Source organism: Parasteatoda tepidariorum, chromosome 1, assembly GCF_043381705.1.
Source record: "Parasteatoda tepidariorum isolate YZ-2023 chromosome 1, CAS_Ptep_4.0, whole genome shotgun sequence".
Classification (NCBI taxonomy): domain Eukaryota; kingdom Metazoa; phylum Arthropoda; class Arachnida; order Araneae; family Theridiidae; genus Parasteatoda; species Parasteatoda tepidariorum.
In genome coordinates, this window is record NC_092204.1 from 101,366,492 (window position 1) to 101,392,713 (window position 26,222).

The window sequence follows — 26,222 nt, forward strand, 5'->3', positions numbered from 1 at the left end:
GTTATTGTTATATAATTAATATTTTTCTTAAAAAAAGAAACTTCTGAAAGAGTTTTTTTTTTGCTTAATTTCTTTAATTTTATAGCCGTGATTGAACAGCCGATAACATTTTTGAGTGTACGTCATTGATGTTCAATTTCATAACCTTGTAATCTTGAGCCCAACCCACAAGGCAAAGGAACTCCTTTATCAAGATTGGGGCAAATTAGCCTCCGTGGAGGACTTTTTGAAGGAACGTACCTGCATTTGCGTTACATGAAGAGGAAACCTCCGAAAACCTATCCCAAAACACCAAAAGCCTAGAAACCTTCCACGGTAGCTTGACGAAAAGGGGATTCTAATCCATTGTCCGTCTGCCGCTGAAGATATTTTGCTGCGTGTTCAGTGAAAGCTAGGATTAGAATTGCTGCCACCGCGGTTCTGCTTAATTTATGAACAACATGGCATCAAGAGGTGCAACAAATATACAAATATTAACAATAAAAATAGCGGAGTTATTTTTGATTTTATAACTGTGTCGGCATTTCTGTCTTATGCATAATTACGTAATGCTTATTAATTTAGATTTATTGAATATTTACATTTCGCTTTCCTACTAAGAACAGGTATAAAACAAGTTCTATTGTTCAAATCTTCTTAAGCGGAAAATTTTGTAATTTAGCTGTAATAAGCAACACTGTGTAACATATTACCGTTTTCTCACTCATACAGGTTTGTAAATGAAATATTTTTAAACAAGTGAATACAACCTCTTTGTAGAAATTTGAATGATATAGAGTTAGTGGTAAAAGGAGTTAGTTGGTCGTCGTTAATCCCAAAAACATGGAAACATAATTTTGCGTTTCTCATCGCCACGGGTAAATTAAAGGCTAAATTGAAGCAATAAGTCTCATAAATTGGATTTGTTGTTTCTATTGACAGTTTCGATCGTTTAAATGGAGAACTCTTCAGTGACTTTTATTTGTATGTGGGCAGTTCTCAAGCAACGCGACACAGATTTAAAATTTAGGCTCAGAAAGCAATTAAGTTCATTTTTAATTATTTAACCCGGTAGGACGCGTAGGGGTCCATATGGACCCCAGATGATTTTGTTTATACAATTTCTTTTCTTCTATTGACCTTGAAATTTCTTTCTTTTCAGTAGTCTAATTTTATACACCCTATATCATGCTATTCAGGTATTCCAAAGGGTCATTATTTTTTCTTTGACAAAGATGTTATCAAGTTAGGGGTGTGACTGGACCCCACGCGCCTATTCGTGTTAGTCAAAAATATACATTTAAACATTGCTGCTTTTTGTGTTTTGAGTTTTTTCTTAGCTGCAACATGGTGACTCTGTACGAAAAGGAAATGGAGAGGCTGTGAAAGCTTTTGGGAGAGGTTGAGAGTGAGGAAGACATTTTTCCTGAAGAGGAAGCGGAATGTAATTCTGATCTCGAAATTATGAGTGATCAAGACTCACAATCAGAATTTGAAGAAGAATCCACGCAAGAAGCTAACAACGATAATTTTATAGGAAAATATAAATGAACATAGTGGAAAAAAGAAAAAATCATCACCTAAAGACTGCCGAAAGAGATGCCTGGATGCATGCAACAACGAAAAAGACTAAACTGAACCTACTTCAAAACAGAAAGCTCTGAAATCTAATGAACATTGCTACACTTGCCCACGTAATAAGGACAAAAAATGATCAACTGCATGCGTAACATATAAAAAAATTTTGTACAAAGAAAACAAACTTAGTATATGTCGAAACTTCATGAATAAAGAATAGATAAGAGAAGGAAGACAGTATAGAGTGTTACGTATAATAAATATGCTATTTTCTTGGATTTGTTCATGTTGCTTAATAATGATTGTTAATTCATTAAACATGCATAAACTTTAATAAAGACAATTTCTAGGTTATACATGAATAAGAAGTTACATAGGTGCACGGCCCCAGGCAACGCGCGTGCGTCGATCGTGCAGTTCAGAGAGAGAGTGTGGCGTCGTGAGTCACCTCTCTTACGGTTAACTCAAAGTTCGAAGGTGAAGAAGTGGTTCCGGTCTGCGCCATCTTACGCTGAACACAGAGCCATGGTTAAGCTCTGCCGCAGTACCCCCCTCCTAGCGGAGCGCTAGGAAAAACGGACTGGGGTCCTAACTCTTCTACCAGACCTGCATGTTTTGGTCGGTGGCTGGTTTTCAATGTCCGCTGCCGGGGTATTTGACTGAGGGGGCTGGTGCTCAATGTCCGCTGCCGGGGTATTTGACTGAGGTGGCTCCCCTGACAACAAAAAGGCTGGTTTGAGTCTGTCTATGGAAACAACCGTTTCCTTGTTCTCTTTCAGTATCCTGAAGACTTTCTCTGTTTTACTGAGAACCAGATAGGGTCCGTCGTAGATTGGGCGAAGTGATGCTCGGACAGCATCATATCTCAAGAAGACGTGGCTGCAAGTAGACAAGTCTTGAGGAATGAAAGTCTGACCTGTCTGTAGTCTTGTTTGTGTCGGGCGCAGGCTGCGCGTGTATTCTTTCAGTCTTTTGGCGAACGAAGACTCGTCCACGGGGTCATCAGAAGCTGTAAAGAATTCTCCTCGCAGTCGTACCGTTTTGCCGTATACCAACTCACAAGGAGTTGCTTTTAAGTCCGGTCTAAATGTTACTCGAAGACCGAGTAGTATAGTGGGAAGTTTCTCCACCCAACGTTCCGTCAAGTGACATTTCATAGCAGTTTTCAGTCGGCGATGCCAGTGTAGTTACGCCACAATACTCCCCCACCAGAATTTTATCAGGGATAGAATTCGATGTATGGATCTCACTAGTTGCTGTACTTGTGAAAGACCGGGCCACCGGTTTTTTTTGTTTGAGTGCTGAAAGTGAGAGGTGTATTAATTTCACGGTCGCGTTCGCTCCTCTGTTGCCTTTAGCAGTCGAGTGTATTAATGTGTATGATTGAAACTGAGCAGCAACAGCGTGAGTAGGTGGATTATGTCGCAGTCACAAGTAGCAAGTCAACTGTTCAATGTGATATATCCATCAAAGAAGGCGTTACTAGATCGAAGTGAGCATTACTGCGTGCTTAAATCACGTCCGGAGGTCACCAATGTTCATGTTGCTTAATAATGATGGTTAATTCATTAAACAAACATAAACTTTAATAAAGACAATTTCTAGGTCATACATGAATAAGAAGTTACATAGGTGCACGGCCCTAGGCAACGCGCGTGCGTCTATCGTGCAGTTCAGATAGAGAGTGTGGCGTCGTGAGTCACCTCTCTTACGGTTAACTCAAAGTTCGAAGTTGAAGTAGTGGTCCCTGTCTGCGGCGCGCGTAGCGCCATCTTACGCTGAACACAGAGCCATGGTTAAGCTCTGCCGCAGATTATTGTGAGTATTTTAAAGATTTCGTGTGTTACTAATTTTTGAAAAACTTAAATTTTATTATTATAATCATTTTGTTTTCAAATATTACAGTGAAAAAAGCTTTAACCATAATTTAGGCTAGTAGGGTCCATAAGGACCCCACGCGCACTTTTGTGTACGTAAGGGAGGCACGCGTCCTGACGGGTTAATTCACATTAAAACATTTTGGGTAAATTTGCGATTCTATCCAGTCCCAAGAATTAACATAAGTTATTTACAAAGTTTTAAATAAGCATCTAAAATATTTTTTTTAATCCAATTTTGAACTTTTATGATGTTAATCGAGCCAATGAAATGCAAATTTTTAATTGGGCTATACATCTATACATAATAATAAAAGTGGCTGTGTGTGTGTGTGTGTGTGTGTGTCTGTAATCACAATATATCGCCCCAGAAGCCTCGCCCAGGCACGAAACTCGGCACATAATTGTGTTTTGACATAATGAAGAAGTATTTTTTTTCTTTTTTAAAAATTTGGATTAGTTATTTAGTTATCAGTCATTTTGTAAGTCTATGCTTTTCGTCTGCTTTTTCGTCTTCAAAGAGCCATATTCAAAAAACTATTAAAAAATGCATATACTTTTCCCCACTCTTATAAATGTATGCTAATGCGAACCTCACAATTGAAATATTAATTTTCGACAACTTAAACCAATAATATACGAAGGAATTAATAATTTAATTGTAAAGTTCGCATTAGTTTACATTTATTAAAGTGGAGAAAAGTTTAACTTTTGTATTAAAAATGTGGCAACATATTCGATACGTAAATAGAACGCTTCGCTTTGATATATTTGTCGCTGTTCATAATTGTTATAATAAGTTTTTCTTCTTCTTTCCACGCTCTTTTTTTTTTTTCTTAAGCGAAGACGATAATTTTTATAGCGATATTGTAGTACTTTGTACAACTAAAAATTCTTTTCACAACACTTTAAAAATATTTACTTTATTTTCTTTATATATACAGAGAACAGTCGGCAAAGAATTCGATTAGGTTGAAAAACATTTCGCTAAAAAGGAACGAATTCCAAAAGAAAAAATAAACAACTTAAAGAATAAAAATGCTGATGCCAGCCAATTTTTTGAAAGTTAACTTAGAAATAACAAACCAAACGATGTTAAATAACAAACCAAACGATGTTAACAAAATGACGTAGAAAGCGCAACTAGATCAAAATTATACAAGCACAACTAGATCAAATTATAATACCTGAGTGCTTGACGTAACAGATATAGAAATAGAATTTGATACCATAAAAAATTATATAGAAATAGAAATTGATACCATAAAAAATTTATTCGTTTTCGTGTTCTTTTCATGTATTTAGCATTTTAGTTTTTTTTTTCTTAAGCGTTGTAGCTATATAATTTCAAACATCCTCAAGAGCTATAACACATCTGCAGCAGAACTGGATATGAAGACAAAATTGCAGGACAGGAACACTTTAATTGTCCACTAATCTTCAGATTTCCTGCTACGTTTTAAAAAACTTTATTTGTGAAAACCTTCAGCGTGGCGGACAGCTGGCCGCCTTAGGCGGCTAGTTTATAAATAAAAATTAGAATATAAAGTTTAAAAAAAAAACAGTTATTTGATAATATAATGAAAATTAGTAGCAATAGCTAAGTTATATTTTAGTGTGTAGAAAAGCTTGAGAAAAAGCAATTGTTTCAATGCGTAATCGAAAATGTATAATTTGAAATAGCGGTAATATTTTAAAACACTGACCAATAAAACATGGTCAAAACCAGAATTAAAGTAACATTTTATAACATAAGTACTTAACAACATTAAGGCTTAACAACAGCAACATTAAAGTAACGATAAAGTATCAGTCATTTAGTAAACAATAAAATTTGTTTCTCATTCATTAATTTTTTTTTTCTTTTGTAAACAGTAAGTTAAATCTATTAACTTTTAAACCATTTGTGCCCAGCGTCCTTTTAAAATGACTTTTTCAGAATAAAAAAATTTTGTATCACAAGTGGTTCATTGATAGGATTAATTTTGCCGAACCATAGCTACTCTGAATATATTAAATACTATTATAATCCGATCTGAATTAAGACACATTACTTTTTGTAGTTAAAGTGGTAGGAAGCGAAAATAAATTCCACTTGGTATAAGCAAATACATACTACCACTTGTTTCAGTTAGTAGTTTTTCATAAATAGACCATTTTTTTCGCCTGGGCATAAACAGGTTAAAACTATAAAAAATATGCATTTGCTAATGTACAAATGCCTGGACAGGGCAAACCTATATCGTTTGCTGAATTCTTATGCATCTGGTCTATCCAAGCATCCTAAAAAGGTTGTTGTTGTTGTTCATTTACGTCGCACTAGAGCTGTACAATGGGCTATTGGCGACGGTCTGGGAAACATCCCTAACGGATGATCCGAAGACGTGCCATCGCAATGTTGATCCTGGATGGCACCTCCGATTCGGCATCCTTAAGTGGAAACGTAGAGGTGTGAGTTTCAAATCCCACCACAGTCGTGGATGCAACTATTCATTTTATTTGTTTATCGTTTTGCACGCATACGCAGGCTCATGTGTTCATTACAATGATAGCCTTTTATGCTCGTTTTAAGTCAAAATATAGATTGCACAAGATTGAGAAAGACATCACGATCATACACACTGGGAAGCAAAAGAATTTGAACCCACTGCCTCAAGTTACAATAGAAGCATCTTTGAAATGTCTTTCTCCAATTTCACCCAGCTGTTCTTCAATATGACTAGGACTTAAAACATATCGTACTTTTCGTAATGAGCACGCAAGCCCGCATATGCACGTGTAACAATAAATAAAGAAATAAATACTTTGGATAACAATGTTTTCTTTTCATTATTTTTTACATCAGTTTCGTCAGTCCTTTTGAGCAAAAAGTCACTTCGTAGGCAGCGTGTTTAAATCCATAATTACGCATAGCGAAAGTATACTGATATTTTATATTGTGCATTTACTGAAACAAGACTACAGCTTATCAATAGTGATTAACACGTTGAATGCCAAGCTAATATTACATGGTTTGCCCGTCTGGACAAACGGTAAATAACTACAAACTAAATTTGCAAGCATTAGACAGATTTTGCTAGATTTTTAAAAGGCTTAGAATTGACATATCGGTAAAGGTGGTGAATTATATTAGACTATAAATTGTTTAGAAATAGAGGTGGATAAAAATCTACTAAATTGAATTTATTAAACCAAGAATCATAATTAATGAACTACCACTTGAAATTATTTATTCGCCGTCCGGAGCAAGTTGGCATCTCTGTGTATATAACTAATATTGCATTAATTTCTTCAAACCATTTTAGCAACGATAATAATATTTTTTAAAAAATTACAGGCATTAAAAGTTTACTCAAATTAAGTGTTTCTAATACTTTTGGCTTCACCGGTCACCGGTGACTATCATGGCGCCGGTAGTATTTCCTACCGGTCGACGGTGACAATTTGTTTAAAGCTTGCTTCCGTGGAGAAAAAACCTACAATTTCAACGAATCTTTCTTTAGGTAATTCCGAACCTAATTTTTTCGAATGGACTCTGCGAATTTCGAAATTTTCTACAATAGTTCGAATTTTGGCCTATGTTAAACGATTTATCTTCAATGCTAAATCAGTAGTAAATAAACAGAATGAATCCTTCTTGAATGGAAACTTAAAAGAGGAAGAGCTCACCAAATCTGAGCTCGATATACTCCTTTTCATACAAAATGACTCATTTGGAAAAAATCGTCGACTGATACCACCCAATTTCATCATTCACCACGCCTCTAGTGGTTTTCTAAGAGTTGAGACAAAACTTTTCTCGACTGGTGATGGTGATTTTTTCAGACATCCTATTCTGTTGCCAGACACGAATGAACTAGTTTTCAAACTCATCGAAGAGACTCATCGGACCTACAGCCATGTAGGTGTACAAACACTTGTCACAACCCTTCGTGAAAAGTACTGGATTTTGCGATAAAAAAACTGTTCGATCAGTTGTTTCCAAATGTGTAATTTGCCAAAGATTTAAATCCAAATCTGCTACGACGATGTTCGCTCTTCTTCCAGGAGAACGTGTGCGAATATCAGCAGTGTTCGAAACAACTGAAGTTGATTTAGCTGGTCCTTTGGTTCTGCGAAATTGTGACAAAGTTTGGATTGCAATCTTCACGTGTGCCGTGCACCGTGCAGTACATTTCGAACTTGTTTCGGACATCTCCACACAAAGTTTTCCTCTCGCATTGAGACGATTCCTTTCACGTCAGGGTCGAGTAAAATCAATCTATTCAGATAATGGCACAAACAACGAACTGAAAAGTATAGACTGGGATGTCATCATTGCTCACTCAGATTTGAGAAAAATATCCTGGCATTTCAACCCACCTACTGCTGCTTGGTGGGGGGTTGGTGGGAGAGGGTGGTAAGAATGTTGTAGGAATTGTTGAGCCGCAATTTAGGAAAAGCGTGTCTTAACTGAGAAGAACTGTACACCATTGTGTGTGAATGTGAAGCTCTACTTAAAGGTAGACCTCTTACTTACCTCTCCGAATAACCATCAGATCTAGTGCCATTAACTACTTCTCTCTTTTTACAGGATCAGACTGAATTTTGCGTAGATGATCTCAATCAGAATATATGCAGAATCTTCGCAAACATGCGAAACATCTTCTCTCCATTAAACAAAAGCTAAAAACACGTTTCTATAAGGAATATATTTCTCTCCTTAAGCAATCCAGACACTCTCATCAAACCCCACTTGAAGTGGGGGATATGGTTCTAATCAGTTCAGATAATAAAAAACGTGTTGATTGGCCTCTAGCGAAAGTAATTGAAAATATATATGACGTGATGGTGTTTACCGAGTTGCAAAGGTTAATACTCAAAATGGTGAAATAGTTCGACAATTTCAACGATTATTTCGTTTAGAAAAAACAGGTATTGTAAATAAAACTCTAAGATCAACAGTCAAACCTGTTAAACTGTAATCTTCAATGTTGTATTAATATGCTTTAAACATTTTCTATATATATTTCATGTATTTGAAATAATTTTGTTTCATATTTCTAAACTTAATACTTTTACTTTTATTTAAAATTTTTGAAAATTTTAAACTTTAACCTTTTGCGGTTGGAGGATGTTGCATCTTCCTTACATTAAATGAATAATTTTACCTTACTATAGATGGCGCAGCTTGCGCATCTGTGAGGATAGCAAAGTAATACATTGCTTTTCTTATCAGTCTTTTGTTGGATGTCGTTTTGTTAAGTTTAAATAAAAAACTCTTAAAAGAATTTTGGCTCGCACCGAATTATTTCAAACTAATAGCTTAAAAGATCCCGAGACGTAATAAAACCCGTGTCACCTCATTCTGATTGAGCGTTCCGCGTCCTGAGCCATGACAGCTCTATTCTTTGATTATGAAGAAAAATAATAGACTTATATTAAACGTCTGACTTATTGAAATTATATTTAAGTGTAAAAACGTGTAAAACTATATTGACTCAAACTGATATAAAATGGCTGGCAATTAAAATTCCAAAACAATATATCTAAAGGTAGATATTAATCAGGTAGAGCATAAATTCAGCAATGAAGCCCATACAATGTTCAAAATTTCAGAAAAGTTAGTGCAAGTAGAAAAAATAATCATAAAATTATTCAAAAGACAGACTGTAAGCTTACGGTAAGTAAATTTTCATGCAAAAAGCAAGAGTTTGAATTGACAACAGTTGTAATCCATTTTTGATTCTCTTGAAAAAGCAGAAAAAATCTTTTTCGCGAAAAACAGATAAAAACCGTCAAATAAACGGGAAAAGTCTGTAAAAAAAGGAAAAAGAAAAACTGGAATTTTTTGCAACTCTTGGTTATAATTAAAAACAGAAAAAAAATCTTTATTTTCCTTTATTAGTTTTCTTCCTGTAAAACATATTTTTTCTGTAGAACTTTCAGTGATGTTTTTACAGTTCATGCATCTAATTTCGGCTTTAATTTTTTTTGGAGGTAATCTAATTTAAAAGTTTTAAATTTCTTTGAGCCTTAGTCTCTGGAGAGCCTTTTAGTAGCGCTATTATTAAACGTTCTGTTTCTGCCGTACATTAAAGAAAAACGTTCTTCAATTTAATGTCTGTTACATTTTTATTTACTGCAGCTAATTTCTTCTCCATTTAATTATTTGATAAATTTTACGATAAGCGGAAAAAAATCTTATTTGATAATTTATTCAAACGCAGTCATGAATAAACTATGAATAAAATCAGATAGCCACATTTATTCCTTTATTATTTTAAACAGTTTAACGGTGCAATCATATATTGAACAGGGAAATAAATTTAAGAATACGAATAACTGAGTAAAGTAAAAAATATATAAATTAAATCGTCATTTACCTTAAATATTGAGAAAAAATTCTCACCATTAAGATTTTACATCCGTAAATAAATAGCGTCCAAGCATTTTGTTGAATAAAAATTAAAACTAATAACCAAATGATTTAAAAAGAGCTCCATAAGAGTTTAATCAAAAATAATAAGTGAAAACGTGAAGCTCACAATCTAAGATTGTTATTGATTTTCCATGATTTACATGAAAACTAATTTTTTTTTCCTTATTAAAGTGAAATATTTTATTTCTTTTGCTGGATCTGCGCATTTTCAGCAATTTGACAACGTTTCAATTTTATTTAGTTAATTTAATATTGTTAAGTATCTTTATAAATTATGTATTGCATTGTGACCGAAAAATACATCACTAATTAGTAGTCATTAGCATATAAGCTTGCAAAGAAATATTCGATACATTTTTGTTTTTCATATTATATTAATTTTCGATAAAAAATAACATCTCTTATTAAGTTGCATAATCTATAATTAATGTAACTAACTGCCACATCTATAAATATAAATAAGAAATAAATTTTAATTATGATTTTTTTTTCATAAGTGGAGCGATTAATTTAATGCTTTGAAATTAAATTACTTATTCTATTCATACATCATTTAACAAAATTTCTCAAGTTCCCTATATCGCAGAACTACTGACTCTAAGAGCTACGTAAAATCATAGTTCTCACATACTCTTCATTCATTGGGTAATCAATTTCTAAGTCAGTTGAGTCACTTGTTAGTAGATGTTTTTTGTATATTTATCAGAATTTTGATGTATCGTATGGCTAAAAGAACATGAAAATTAAAAATGTTCCTCAATTTTTATTAATATGGAAAATTTTCAGTACTCTGTCGGATTTGGTTCTCCCCCATTTGCTAAGCCCGGGATTAAACACTCGCTTATCTCAATAATTGCTTATGCTAAGGTGTTTATTAATAAATAAGACACAACTTGCTAGACTGACACTAACAAATTCGCCCAGATAATTTTTATATGACAATATGATAATTGACTATATTTTTATAAGACTATATGACCAGGTAATCTAATGCAACATTAGATTTCCTTACAACTGTTAATAGTAAGCTACTGTTATCAATCAAATTGACAGAAAACTTTGAATATCTCAAATTTTAAAAATATTTATGAATTGTTCATTCACAAGGAAGTGTTCAGTCTTTAACTGGTTTAGTCTACAAGTCTATTAAACTAATTAAAAATGAGACCTTAAGCTTCATTTAATGACATTGTCATTCTCTTTTCGAAAGTATCTCCTAGAAGCAAGACTAACCAAGAAATAAGTTCTATTCTTTGGAATTGTCTCTACTCTATCCGAAACAGGCTTTCTTAATAATTCGCCCGTTTCAAACAAGAGAAATATTAAAATTAAATTTCTATTCCTAAATCACAGCAAAGTTTGATGTAGCATATCTTTTGTTTAGAGGAGAAATTAAAATGTCGTTCCAAATTAGAAATATTTTTAAATTTATTTCTAAATTTAGTAATTGGGTCGTAAAAGAGAGTCATCTTGAAAAACGGTTCTTAGATTTAGAATTTTGATATGATGAACATGCTTTTCTCTTTATAAAACTTGCAGGTACGCACAGGGCACTTTTGCTCCTCTCTTTTTTTCAAATTTTCGTCCATATGTTCCTAACACGTAGCTATTAAGACATTCAATGAAAAAAAAAGAAAGTTGAAAAGAATAAATATAATTAAATTTTAAAGAATTTTTGCGTAGCAAAAATTCAAATAAGTAATTTATAAAACACTAATAAGTTAAACGAGGTACTAAGGAAAAAACTTTACAGAACTTGAGAGAGATCACAGTACGCAATATTTATTATTTAAAAAGCTTATTGGCTGTCTTAAGCTAATAAGCGCTGTCTTAAATTACAAACAAAACTTTTTATTTTTCTATGATTGGTAGGAAGATAAAATATACAAATAAATGGATTGAAAAAAGAAATACAAGGAATTTCATAATAATCGTTATTACATATTTTTAGAATCCTGGTCCAAAAGATATATTTAAAAAAATGTATGCCTGTTGATTAAAACAAAACAGAAAATTGACACGAGATTTAAATCCAAGCAGCTTGATCAAAATTGAAGGTGGATCTTATAATAATCCTTTACTTCCTTCAGTTTTATCAGACAGTCAAATTCATGGATTTAATTCCACTTCACTACAATACTAATTTGCTCCCTCTCGAATGTGTATATTTTTTATGCATACAATGCTTAATAAAGATCTATTTTTTATGTTATAAGCTTAATAAAAATTGAATTAATACTAGCGTATAAAATAAAAGATTTAAAAATGATTTCATTATAATTAATTTGCTTTAAAGTACGTGTTTAATACATATTTAAAACCAAAGAATGATAAGATTATAAATACACTACTGTTTGATCTACAGGGAATACAATCCCGAAGCCATCAAAAGAGTAGGTTTTTATTCTTTGTTTATTTAAAAAAATTGTATGTGGCTCAAAAGATACTAAAAGTGGTTTTTATCTGAATATAGACTGCTGTTTTAGACAAAAAGAACATATTATATTGAGTATATAAAAACTTCATTATATCCTCAAAGACTTCAGAAATGAATAAAATAGATTAGTCTCGATAATTTTTCTTTATTAATTATATTTTTATTCCTTAATTGAGTTTTTTGGTACATAACTTAATTTTTTTTTCATTCTTTACCTTTCAACATTTCGCGTCAATTTTGGCTTCAATAATAATAAGGCGATTGTTAACAAATCTTTCAAAGGAATATAGACCTTTTTTTTATTCATTTAAATTTTATAAGAAAAACTTTTTTCCTCTTTTTAGTTTGCTCCGATTACAAAAAATAATTAAACATCATTGGTGATAATAGTAGACTGATCTCTACAGCTCTTACAAAAGAGTATGTACGTATTCTCCTCTGAATTTTCTCCTAAATACGTAACTTAAATATTTAATTCAGTTGAAAAAGGACGTAAATTTCCTCGTCTTATGGAAACAAGTTTTAAAACAAAGTATAAACAAAATAAACACACAGTTTCAGATGAATTTAGAAATACTAATCAAGAATTTAATTTGATTAATTATTACTAATTACATTCCTAATTAGAAATACTTGTTTCGAAATACCTGACATGTCTTGCACGTTCATCATTGAGTTCGCTTGACACAACGAATAAAAACTAATTCATAAATCTGTTAGGTAGCAAACAACACTTATGCCAGCTTCTAAATGTTTGAAAAAGAATATTCATCTGCATTTTAATTTCTAACAATTGCTAATATGGTGCCCCTGAAAGAGAGGCCAACAAAATCGCCCTGTATATATCTGAATTGACGGATGTTAACACAGGTGGGCATTGGAAATTTTTTTTTTTTAGTTCTTTGTAAATGAGGAAATTCTATGTCTAAACGTCCATCTCATTTGTTCTAAGTAAACTTTTTGTACGTGTTTGACGATCGGAGTCTATTCATAAATCTTATTCATGTAATGATTCTTCATTTATTGATATCTGAAAAAAAAGTTATTGGGTGGATATTAAAATAATATTGGGGGATATTTATAATACTAGATGGGATATTGGGAGGAATATTGCTTATATTCTAATGCTTATACTTTCAAACATATAATAAAAATAAGAATAAATTAAGTACGAACACAAAGTAAGTTTTTTATTACTGCTTAAAATCATTTTATTACAGTAATATTACACATTTAGTCACGTTTCTCAGCATATATAATGTGGACTTCAAAATAAAATTCACAGTACGTTACAAGTAATCAGAGTGATTAAATCATATTCGACATTTAAATTTGAGTTTCACATTTATTTTCAAATAACACATTTAACATTTAACACATTTCACATTAAAATTTCGCATTTATTTCTTCATAATTTGGAACATACATTTGGGCAAGAATCTTTAAAATACATTATTTGTATCTTAAACTCTAGTTAAAAAGTCAGAAAATGTAGAAATATTCACAAATTCAATCTTATGAAAAGTGCAAATTAAGTATAGAGACTGGCGACGTTAAATAAGTTATAGTGACCCTGCCAGTGATGGGTGGACATATCCAGTGTTATCAAAATGGGGAATTTGTCCTCATTCAGGAGAATTTTCGCCGACTTTAGGGGGCATGATTGTTTTAGCTAATTTATAATGATATATTTTTAGGGGGGGGGGATACCTGGAAAAAATTGCATTTTTTAAAGTGTTTATTAAAATTTAGTAACAGATTTTTAAGAAACAAGCAAACTAGAAAGTATTTTTAATTTAGAATTACCCTCGTAGTAATTCGAAAAACTCAAAGTATTTCAATAACAGAAGGGTATTGATACAATTGAGACTCTCATGCTTTTAAAAAGCCATTCTCACTGGTTGGGAAAGAGGGAGGTAAAATATATTTACTCGTGAAAATGGATGTTTTTAGCATAGAAGCCGATGAAATGTTAAGAGGTTCTTGTGCACTCAGATTGTCGGTTGAAGGTCAGAATTTGTAGAGAATAGTTCTATCGTTGAATTTGAATCACAGCAACTTATATCAGATTTTTCGTATGAAATTCGCCCTAATGCCACGTCTGTGAGGCAACAATTGAGTCCTGCAACGCGACAATGCGTTTTGTCACACAATAAGATGTTTTTGTTCAATAAACACATTCCTGTGGCTTCTTAACCTCGATCCTTACACACGTGACTTGAGCCCTTCAGATATTTTCATTTCTTCGAGATGGAAATTTAATCTCAATGGGCATTATTTAGGTCAACTGGAAATCATTTAAAAGATTATATCCGGCTAGATGAAAGCAATTATTTTAATTAAATTGCAATGAGGAGAGGAATAAACATCTTAAGCGTTGTATGGTTTTCTGAATGAAATATTTTTAGGGAGATGATATTGTAATGTATTTCAATACGAACAAGAAAAAAATTAAAACATCAGTTTCATTATTTAATTTACAATCCTTGCAGACTTCATATTACTTTTATAACACGCGTAATCTCCTTCTCTGGTTTACACTGAATATGAATTTTAAAATATGTACCGTATCTTATAAATACTCATAATGATTATACACATTTAACGAATATCGAAATCTATATCTTTTCTTTTGCATTTAAAAATTCAGCTTTGCGTAATTTACATATGTGTATAAACATTCATTTACGTGTGTTTAAATCTTTAAATTTTATATAGAGATTTAAAGAATCTATACAGATTTTCATTATAGATTTTGTATTAACTTCATTATACTTTTAAACACATTTCTCTTGATACTGATTGAGATTATAGTGATTATACATATTTCTTGAAAATGGTTTTTGATATATTTGCTTTTGAGGGCATTTGAAATTTTTGCTTTACAAGAACTACATGTATTTTCACACATTTATTTGCATGTGTTTCAATCTTTAAAATCTATTTATAGGTTTTTAGAATCTATACAGATTCACATCATCGATCTCATATTAATTTCATAATACTTTCAATCACCTAAATCCAAAGAAATTTATTTACAGAATACGTGAAAAATAATCATAATTGTTATACATATTTATGGAAAAAAGGTTTTCGATATCTTTGCTTTTGCATATAAAATTTAAGATTTATAAAACTTATATGTGTCTTCACACATTTATTTACATTTCTTTTAATCTTTATATACAATTTATAGATTTTAAGAATCTATACACATTCGCTTCATAGATTTTGGATTAATTTCATTATACTTTTAATCACATTTTTCTTGATAATGGTTGAGATAATCGAAATAAATTTGCAATTTACACAGTATGTTACAAATAATCATCATGATTATACACATTTCTCGAAAATAGTTTTCGATATCTTTGCTTTTGAACTTAAAATTTTAACTTTACCTAAATTACTCGTATTTTCACACACTTAATTACATGTGTTTAAATCTTAAAATTCTATTTATAGGGATATATAATCTACACGAATTCACACAAATCTCCTATTAATTTCATTATATTTTTAATCCAATTTCCCTTGATACTGGCTAAGATTATTAAAATTAATTTATAATTTACCTAATATGTTATATAAATAATCTCAAAGATTATATATGCTTGTAAAATTTTTTTCGATACTTTTGCAATTAAAATTTAAGCTCTTTAAATTCTATTCATAGGGATTTATAATATATACAGATTCACATTATAGATTTTTTATTAATTAATTTCATCACACTTTTAATCGCACTTTTAATTCTCTTTGTACTGGTTGAGATTATGAAAATAAATATTTAATTTACTCTGTTTATTACAAAAAATCATTATGATTATACACATTTATCGAAAATAATTTTCAATATCTCTGTTGTTACATTTAAAATTTTTGTATTTTACAAATCATGTTTTTTTAATATCTATATACCCTATCTACTAATAAACATCGTATCATTCCAATGTTGATCTCGCAACTTGATAAATGTCGTTATCATCCTTGAAGTAACACTGATCTAACCTGTAAAAGCGTAGAAAGCGCATTGTTATCTAGAATAGACATCCCCACACCATAATTCCACCTCCACCAAACTTTACTGTAGCAACGATGCATTCTGTCAAAAGCATTCTCCAGGCATATATAAACACTGCCATCTGAATAATGGAGATGGGATCTTGATTCACTCAAAGCCTAGAAGAGAACTATCTATAAGAATCTTAAGTTGAAACCGAAGACATTCAACCAGATAAATTTTCTAGAAGAATACGAGGAAATCCTGAGGTAATTTTCGTGAAAAAAATTTTAAAATTATGCAATGGTGAGCCCCAGCCACTTCTAAGCTTGAACAATTAGTTCTGAAAATCAAATAATTTTGACCAATCAAAATGCACTGATATTAAAAAACATTTCTCTGTTTTTTGTTTTTTTTTAAATTTTGCATTTTTATTTCTTTTTTTTTTAATTTTTTCTATTTGCAATTTTTTTTCTTCCTGTTTCTATCTGTCTTGACTTCCAAGCTTAACCATTAACCAATAAATGCCCTTTTTGGGGTAAGGGCGTGGAATTAAATGTTGGAGTGTGAGTGTAATTCTTAATTCATCACTCCAGAAAACTTGTTTCCATGATGTCCCACAATTATGCCTTTCCCGAAATAAGATATCTCTATCTCTGATTTTTGTGGTATTTTTCATGCGACTGGCCGAAGCCAAAACTAACAGCGCCCCGAGGCCCCCTAATTAAAATACAAGCAGAAAATAAAATAAAATAATTACCACATTAAATTTGCAAAAGATTCACATCCCAAAGGTACACATAAAAATATTTAAGAATGAAACGCCTCCAAAGCACATTATAAACAATCAAAGCAAGTAACAGCTACAGTTAAAGAATGAAAAATTGAAAATACCAAATCAGTAGTTCAAAAAATAAAGTGCTGATACCTAGAAGTAAATTATCTAATCAATGAGATATACAATTCAAGTGCTGTCATCTTTTAGAAAATGAAATCCAAATTTTTTCACCGCCTAGGCCTACTTAGGCGGGCTTCAATATCGACCAAATTAATAAAAAGTGTTTAAAATTTTTTGAATCAAAACATCAAAATTATTAAAGTTGAAAGGAAATTTATTTTTTTTCAAACTGATTTTTAAATCCCCAATAGCTGTTAAAAAATCTGTACGGTTGTTACAAGCAAATTTATATCTTAATATTTGACCAAAGACAATATTTTTGAAAATCTTATAATACAGGTTGGAGTGAAAATGTGTAAAGGTCTGGTTTCTTAGGACAAGCGCCTTATCTGGGTGTCAGCGGGACGTCAACGTCCCGCTGACGCCAACAAAATACTGGTTTGTTAGCTCAAGACCTGGTTTCTTAGAACTAGTGCATTATCTGGGCGTCAGCGTAAAGTTGACGTAGAGCGGACGCCAAAAACATACTTTTTTGTTAGCTCAGCGTGAGCAGTCGGTCCAAAGCAGACATTATCTCTCATTGCGCATGCGTTAATAACGTAAACAAACATTTATTTTGAATTTGTATTGATTTTGTTATTGTCGACCAGTGTTTTAGAGAACAAATAATGACTTTGTCCAAGAAAAAACACATTATAGCTGAGCTAAATGAAGAGTGCTATGTTTAATGAAGAAGCTATGTGTAATGTCAAAATCAAAATCTTGGCTGATTTCAATGCGCTGTTGGATGTTGTCCGCCATTGCTTCTGTGGTTAACGTCACGTTGTAATCCAACTGCAGTTGAGTTGGACGGCAATTGTAGCTCAAGATGAGCGTTCGATGACGTATACTATCAAACTCACAAATGGACCAATCAGAGGTTAGCGCTGATTTCCAGCTGACGGCGTCCTGTCCTAAGAAACCAGGCCTTTTAAGGCTAATAGCATTAAATTTAAAATCTTTCCTTTTGTCGTAAACGCCAAAGTAAATTTTATTGTTATTAACAATTTTTATATCAAGATCCAAAAAATAAGCATGAAAATCTTGTAAATTAGTATCAATTAAGTTGAGTACATCGGGATAAATATTATTAATTAAATCAAAATCATGACAGTCAAAGATGATTAAATCATCTATAAACCTAAAACCTTTCAATAAGTTATTTTGTAAAAATTTTTGTTCATAAAAATGAAGGAAAATATTAGCAAATGCCCTTTAATAAAAATTACCCATTGAAATACCCTTAATTTGTCTATAAAAACTAATACCATTAAAAAGATAGTTTTCAAAGATGTTAACATTGCATAAATTAATCCAATCCTCCTTATTAATGTCCTCATTACTCGAATAATTATCAAAAATTTCAATACAAATATTCTTTAAATTATTGTGAGGAATACTAGTGAAAAGATTTTCAAAATCACATGTAAGAATTTCATTAACATTATTGTTGTTTAAATAATTAATAACATCTTGGTTGTTGTTGATAATAAAATGTTTATCATTGGAAAATACTTTGTTTAAAATGATGTTTAAATATTTAAAGAAATGCTTATTAAAAACAGAATTGTAACACCCTGGGCTACACGTAACAAATCTAAATTTAACAGGTTTTTTATGAAATTTAATAGTCGGAAATAAATATGGGCAATTTAAACTATTGGGTTTTAATCCAATTTTCTTATAAAAAGCTAAAATTCTATTGTCAATTTCTTTCTTAGAGTTGTTAATCTTAACGAAAGTATCATTTTTATCATATTCATTTCCAATCAACTGTTTAATGAATTTTTTGCACAAGAAGCTAAAATTATTTGATGCTTTTATCAACAACACATATAATAAAATTCCTTTTCGAATCCTCAACAGATTTTATAATATCAGAATTCTAATAAAAACCTTGGTATTCCATATCATTCCTCAAAAAATTCAATTTAAAATAATATAAAACTCTATATTTCCATTCAGAGAAACCCTTAATGGGACAGTTATATTTTCTAGAACACTTGGCAATAAAGCAGTCTAAATCTTTACTAATGGAGGAAAGAATAAATCCCAAATTATAATTTTTCTTTGGTCTGAACTTTGTGCCGAGTCCCATTAGAAATCTTAATTTTTTATCACTGACAAGGTCGAGGTTGCCTGTAACAATGTGTTTGTAATCTTTATCTACAAACTCTCTAAAAAGTGTACTTGTTCACACAAGCAAATATCTTCTAGATCCATTAAGTGATGAAGTACTGTTCTGCAAACACACAATTATAATTTATTTTTATATATTTTTATTATTAAGTAATTTTGTGTTTTTACTAATTTACTAAATACAAATTTGGTCATAGCTGCACTGTGAATTTATGAAGTAAATGTTCAGTGTTATTTTACCGTCCATTTTTCATTAATTATTAGAAATTTGAATATGTATTTGGGTATCTACTCTAATGCCATGTAACTCTTTTATGGTGTTATCATAAAAGAGTTAATAAAAACAAAGGTAATTTTTGATATATTATAAATAATGCCATTAATAATACTGTAGAATGTTAAAAATATAAAAATGACTTTTTTTTAAAACTTTTTGTATTGATATTTAAATTAAAAATCAAACATTTGTGCCCATTTTCTTATTACTGCCAAAATGTCAGCAATGAACGTTCTAGGTAGGTAAAAATGTCAGTCGTTTTAGTGTTAATCTTCTTTTCAAACATTATATTACATATTTTAAGGATACATACAGGATAGAAATAATATAATGACCGCATAAGCACAACTATGTTGCCATGATTCATCCATTACACACGGTGAAAGCTCTTTTAGCCCCTGAAAAACAGTAGTAAAATTGAACACAAATAAAGTAAATGAATGTACAGAAAAGTATTTAAAAGTTAACATCGACGTTTCACGAATATTAACGCCACGACAATATTTAACAATTATATTTATAACAATATTTTTTTTGTACATCACAAAAAATCTGAGAATTATCTCATTCTTGAGGAAGGATTGAAAGAGTTTCAAAACCTTACAAATAAAATATTTCTCCATTATAACAAATGAAAAGCTACAAAAAAGAAAGGTCTTACAAATTTACAATTAAAAAATCGAATAGCTTGCTGTTCAAACATGCGGTAATATTTGCAATAATATATGCAGTAATACTTGGGAAGGAGATTTTCTTTCATTTTCTATAAACAGAAGTAACTTATTGTCTTAAAACAGAATTTACTTAGAAAGTTTTTTTTTAATGTCTTACCCATAAAAAGTTATCTTAATGTTCCCTTCATAAAATTTAAAATATATTGAAAAAGCCTAACAAATTTTTAGAATTTTCATTATTTTCAGAACACACAATAATTTGTAACATGGAACTTTTAATGGAATATATATGTTTTGATTTTGACAGTAGAATCATTTTATTTATTCACATATTTATCTATTTATTCATTTTTTTATTCATTTTTTAAATTCATTTATTTTGCCATTTATTTATTTATATATAACTAGTTGATATCCGTTCTTCGTATGGGGTGATCGAAAGAATTTATAAATCAGCACTGAACAACACTAAAAAATTATGCACAAAATTGTAAAACAAAAACTTACAAATTTTTTAGATCCTCTTAAATGAATTAGTAACATTTCTCTATTAATTTTGCCTTTTAGTGCATATATTATTATTTTACTTCAGTTAGTATCTATTAACAAAATTAATTATCATTAGCGTCAATGGTAACGTTGGTGCTTTTCTAAGTTTATCCTAAACGAATTAATATCATTTCGCCGTTAGTTTTGATTTTTAGTATAAAATTTATTACTTTTATTTTAAATACCATTCATTTTAAATTATTTGATTTCATAGTTTTAAAAACATAACTATAAACAAAATATGGATTTTAGATAATCTTAAAAATAATAATCTGGATTGCATTGTCCACTTATGCTATTCGCGATTGCAACGAACTATAGGGGGTCGTTCTTGTATGAGATGAATACCTGCTATTTCTACATGAACAGTCTGGAGACGTCTTTAATGTAGTGTGTAGCAATTTAGTGTTCCTTCTTTATATTAAATTTAAAAAAGAAACATTTTTGTTATTCCTTCTTATGCAAACGAAAACAATGTGGTATCTCTTTTTTCTAAAGAAGGAACATCCAAAACACATCGGAAAAATATTTGTAAATGAACAGAAAAAAATATGTATCTTCTTATTAGAGTTAAAATCTAATGCCTGAGAAATAGTTCTACTAAATTTAATGATTTAACGTGAAAGGTCTATTCAAACTGTATATTCCATAGTTTTAAGAATCATATTTCTTCAAACATTAAAATAAGCAGAAAGTATACATAAGACTCATAATTTTATGTAATTTAATTTCGTAAAAAAAGTTTTTTGACAAAAATTTTAATCAAAAAATTTTAAGTTTCAATAAAAATCATTATTTAGAAGCTAAAGAACGGGAAAAAAAGGAATGCTTACGGGAAAAAAATGACTCTGAAAATTCCTCAAATTAAAATAATAAACTTTCATGTTTTTTTTTTTTTTTAAATTCTTAATCGGACGTAGAAAACCATTCTGTAGAAAATTATCATCAAATAAGAAAAAAAAATATTTACAAGTAAAATTTTTTATTTTATAAATTATAACACTTACCTGCTTTATAAATCCAGAGAATTCCAAAATGATATGTTCTTCATTTGAAAATTTTATTCTCAAATTTTATATACACAGATAATCCCTTCATTACTTTAAGATGACATACCACACAATAAAATTTTATAATTGCAAAATCTCGATATGAATTTCAATATGTAACTTAAAAACAGAATAGTTGGATTCTTGTTGAATATTTGGTACTTACGTACTAATGCCACCTCAGAAGTTTCTTTTATGCGCCAATAAAGAGCAATCCTGTTGTTCGCACACAGGATTCCTTGTTGCCTTGTTGTTTGTTGATTTTTGATGCCATTATTCAGTGCTACGAAAATGCATCTTTGAGATTTGCCAAAAACAGAACAAGATGCAATTTTATTTTTTCAGGAGAGAAATATTTTACCAACAAAAACGAAAAAGTACCAATTCTCATGACTTGAAACTTTATCTTGGTAAGCGTACGTTTTGGGAATGTTAGTTCATTTGGAATCTTATTTATTTAGAGTTCATAACTTTATCAGCATCAGGTGAAAGAAAACAGAGGTTGTTTTAAATCTATGTTAAACTCTCTATCGGCCCATCTTCCACCGAAATCCGATTGACTTCTTTAATTTTAAATAAAGTGTTTTGAATTTTAAAAGTGCTTTATTTTATGATTTGTCGCACAAATTTTAGGTGCAGATTAGCAGCACTTAAAAACTGCCAAATCCTTAGCTGCGATGGCGTTAATACGTAAGTACCGAATTTTTATTCCATACTTTTCTGAGCAATATTACTTCAAACATTAGAATATGCAAGAAGTATACATAAACACATCATGTTATACGATTTAATTTTTCTAAAAAAGTATTTTGACAACAATTTTTCAAAAAATTATAAACTAAAAAGAGTAAAATAAAGAATTCTTAGGGCGCTTTTTCATTACACGACACGATAACGAGAAAACGGATCCGATGTCGGCGAACGACGTAGGTTCAAGTACAATACATGGTCAGCAACGACGGAGCGCTTTTTCACTCACCGATACGATAACGGTTATGTCGCATCCGACAAGGCGATATCGTTTGTTGAAATCAAATGTCGGTTAGGCAAGCAAGTTTAATCCTCAAATCGTGGCGATTTTATTAGTTGTTGTGAATCTTTCCTGTTTTATCTCCTCTTTTTATATCATTATTTTACTCTTTTAATCAATTTTAATCGTTTATTTGATCATGTCAAATGTAAAATTTGAAAATAAAAGTTTTATATAATTTATTCTCACGTCTGGTTATAAATTTTTAATTTTATGATGTAGCATTTTTTACATTATAATGAGGTTGAAAGGCTTAAACAATCACAAAAGTTTTATTGAAAATTTTTATAAATTCATTATATGCTTTAATGAAGAGATAATATTTTTTATGATAGTAATGGTTTAAAAGAAGGCAAATAAAGACCCTTATGTATTTCAATAAGAACTCGATCTAGCTACTGGTTTCTGCTTGATTGAATAATAAAAAGTCTGTTCCCTGATTCAACTGAAAAATTTTTTGAAACATGATAGAGCGGCTTCATAAGATAAATTTGATAAAACTCATTTAAAAAATAATCTAAAAAGATTATTCAAAATGAAACTAATATTTTAATTCGATTAAAAAAAACTTTAATACTTCAAAACATTTGAAGAATTTAAGTAATGTTAAGTGATGACAGACATAAATTAGCGAGCAGACGCCAACTCAAAAGCTATATAAAAATTATTCCTCATTAACATCACTCTTGTTCTTGGTTTCTCTCATTCGGACGTAATTAAAAAATTTATTTGGGACTTTTTGTAGCTTATGAAAAAGCACATAAAAGTCTTCTTCAACATATCTTGCCTCATTTATTTCGTGGGTACTTATGTTGTTGCAGAAGTTGTACTAATGCACCAATAAAGAGCAATCCTGTTGTTCGGCACAGCAACCCCGTTTCCGCCCACAGTTATCTTTTGGGTTCCTTGTTGCCTTGTTTGCTGACTTCTGACGTCATTTTTTAATGCTACATAAATGCATCTTCGGGATTTGCCAAAAGCAGAACAAGATGCAGTTTTATTTTTTCAGTAACGAAATATTGTACCCAAAGAAAACGAAAATGTACCAATTCCCATGACATGAAACTTTATTTTGGTAAACGTACGTTTTGGAAATGCAATTAAAGACAGTGTGATCAGCAAGTGGGGATTAGATGGTAGCATAATTTATTCTGGCAGTTGGAAAGGTTATCTAACAAAGAGAATAAAAGGATTCCTACTTGCTAAGGTTTATCATAAATACAAATATCTTAGCAAGTAGGTATTTGTATACATTTTAAAAATCCTGATGCAGGAGTTCATAATACACAAACAGTTGAGAGAATAAGGGGCAGTGCTAAATGGAGGAACAAAAGACATAGGAGGGACAGCAAGACATCATTTGGAATCTAATTTATCAGAGTTCATATGACGACAACATCTGGTGAAAGAAAAGAGACTGTTTTGAATATATTTTAAGCTCTATATCGGCCCATTTTCCACCGAAATCCGATTGACTACTTTGATTTTAAATAAAGTGTTTTGAATTTTTAGATTTTAAATAGAGTGTTTTATTTCAAGATTTGTCGCAACAATTTTAGGTGCAGATTGGCGGCACTTAAAAACCGCCAAATCTGTAGCTGTGGTGGCGTTTTTACGTAAGTACTATTTCGTGCATCCAAAAACGTTTCTGCACAGCTAGTTTTTTCTTATAAAATAAAGTAAGAAGTTTGAGACGATGAGTATCATCCGGCATATTTAAAGTTTTCAGAAAAAAATCACAGCAGAACACAAGAAACTGCTTACACAAGCTCAAAACATTGAATGAACAAGAATTTCTACTTCTCTGACGAACGATATCGGACAAGTGAAAAAACAATTGCTTGAAAGTTCCGACAACGACATTGTCGTTCACACATTTGTCGTCCGATTTTGTCGGTATCGCGTCGTGTAATGAAAAAGCGCCCTTAGGATAAAAAACGATTTAAAAAATTCTTCATATTGAAATAAAAAACTCTCATATTGTTTCTTTTTTTAATTCTTATAGCTCTTAATCAGACGTAAGAAACCATTCTGTAGAGAACGATCATAAAATAAGAAACAAAAATTATTTACAAGCAAATTTTTTATTATAAAAATCCTTAACACTCACCTAGTTTTATAAATCCACTGATTTATAAATGAAATGTTCTTCGTTTGAGCATTTTATTTTCAGATAATTTATACACAGATTATTCCTTCATTACTTTTAGATACCATACCACACAGCAAAATTTTATATTTGCAAGATCTCGTTTTTAATTTGAATATGTAGCTTAAAAACAAAATAGCTGAATTCTAGATGAAATTATTCTTTCAAAACTAGAAAATACTTACCAAGAAAACTATAAATATTCATTAATTATCAGCACAAATGAAACTATTTCAGGTAGTAGGGATGATTCCTTATTGTTGTTTTCCGAATTATATAGATATTGAAATATATACTATTCTATAAAGAATAAGAATCTTCTGTAAATATTATAGTTCTGTACTTTCTAAATTCACATTTATTCATTGGAATGACGAAACCAATGTTGACTTCACTTTAATTTGTAATGAATTGAAGACAGAAAAAATAATTTTACCGTAATACACACATCAGTAACAGCAAGCGATCATGAAATCGGAAGTTATGTTATTGGTAATAGAAAGGTAAAAATTATTGAAAAATTGTTTTTCAAATGCTTGGCGTGTTCTGCTTCAATGTTTGGCATGTTCTGGTTAGTTTTTTTCAATTTCTTCTACCTTCTTTTCCTTAGGGAAATTTTGCTTCTTATTTGCTGCTAAGAAAATGGGGTCTGTCATTGCCAATGGTTGTGATTGAGCAAATGCCCGATATTTTCAGGCTCCCGCTAGAGGGTGTACTCGAGAGTTACGATTACGAATTGTGAAAGCTGTTTAATAAAAATCAAGGCAAAAGCAAATTTCATTCAAATTGCACGTTTTCAATAATTATTTTTATTTATTATGTAAATTTAGGTTAGTACCATTAAATATAGTTCTCGAAGATTTCATTGTTGCAGCAGTTGTCATTTGAAAACTGTTAGATTGTTTATTATTACAAAATTTTCGGATTCATTCATTTTATTATTATTACCACGTTTATATAAACTTGCCTTCGTGTATGTCTGTCCGGGTGGAATTTTGTAATCGATTTTAAACTAACTTCCCGACTAGCTACAAACTTCAAATTTGGCACATAGTTCAGAATTGGATGACAATGCATGAAAATGAAGAGAAAATAGACATACATGATGACCTGCAGGCAGTGT

The 26,222-nt window shown here is 30.8% G+C and overlaps 2 protein-coding genes across 2 annotated transcripts; one reads left to right on the plus strand and one right to left on the minus strand.

Annotated features, from left to right (window-relative positions):
* Window positions 1-2,123: 2,123 nt before the first annotated feature.
* On the minus strand, window positions 2,124-2,714 carry LOC107437187 (uncharacterized). The gene has a single exon (XM_016049098.2). The coding sequence runs from the start codon at window positions 2,712-2,714 to the stop codon at window positions 2,124-2,126; it is 591 nt and encodes a 196-aa protein (XP_015904584.1).
* Window positions 2,715-7,462: 4,748 nt separating this feature from the next.
* On the plus strand, window positions 7,463-7,837 carry LOC139426675 (uncharacterized). The gene has a single exon (XM_071186359.1). It carries the CDS (start codon window positions 7,463-7,465, stop codon window positions 7,835-7,837), a length of 375 nt encoding a protein of 124 aa, XP_071042460.1.
* The last annotated feature ends 18,385 nt before the right edge of the window (window positions 7,838-26,222 follow it).

Excerpts from the sequence above, each read along its gene's own strand:
- LOC107437187 (XM_016049098.2), bottom strand. The coding sequence starts at position 2,714 with ATGAAATGTCACTTGACGGAACGTTGGGTGGAGAAACTTCCCACTATA.
- LOC139426675 (XM_071186359.1), top strand. The coding sequence starts at position 7,463 with ATGTTCGCTCTTCTTCCAGGAGAACGTGTGCGAATATCAGCAGTGTTC.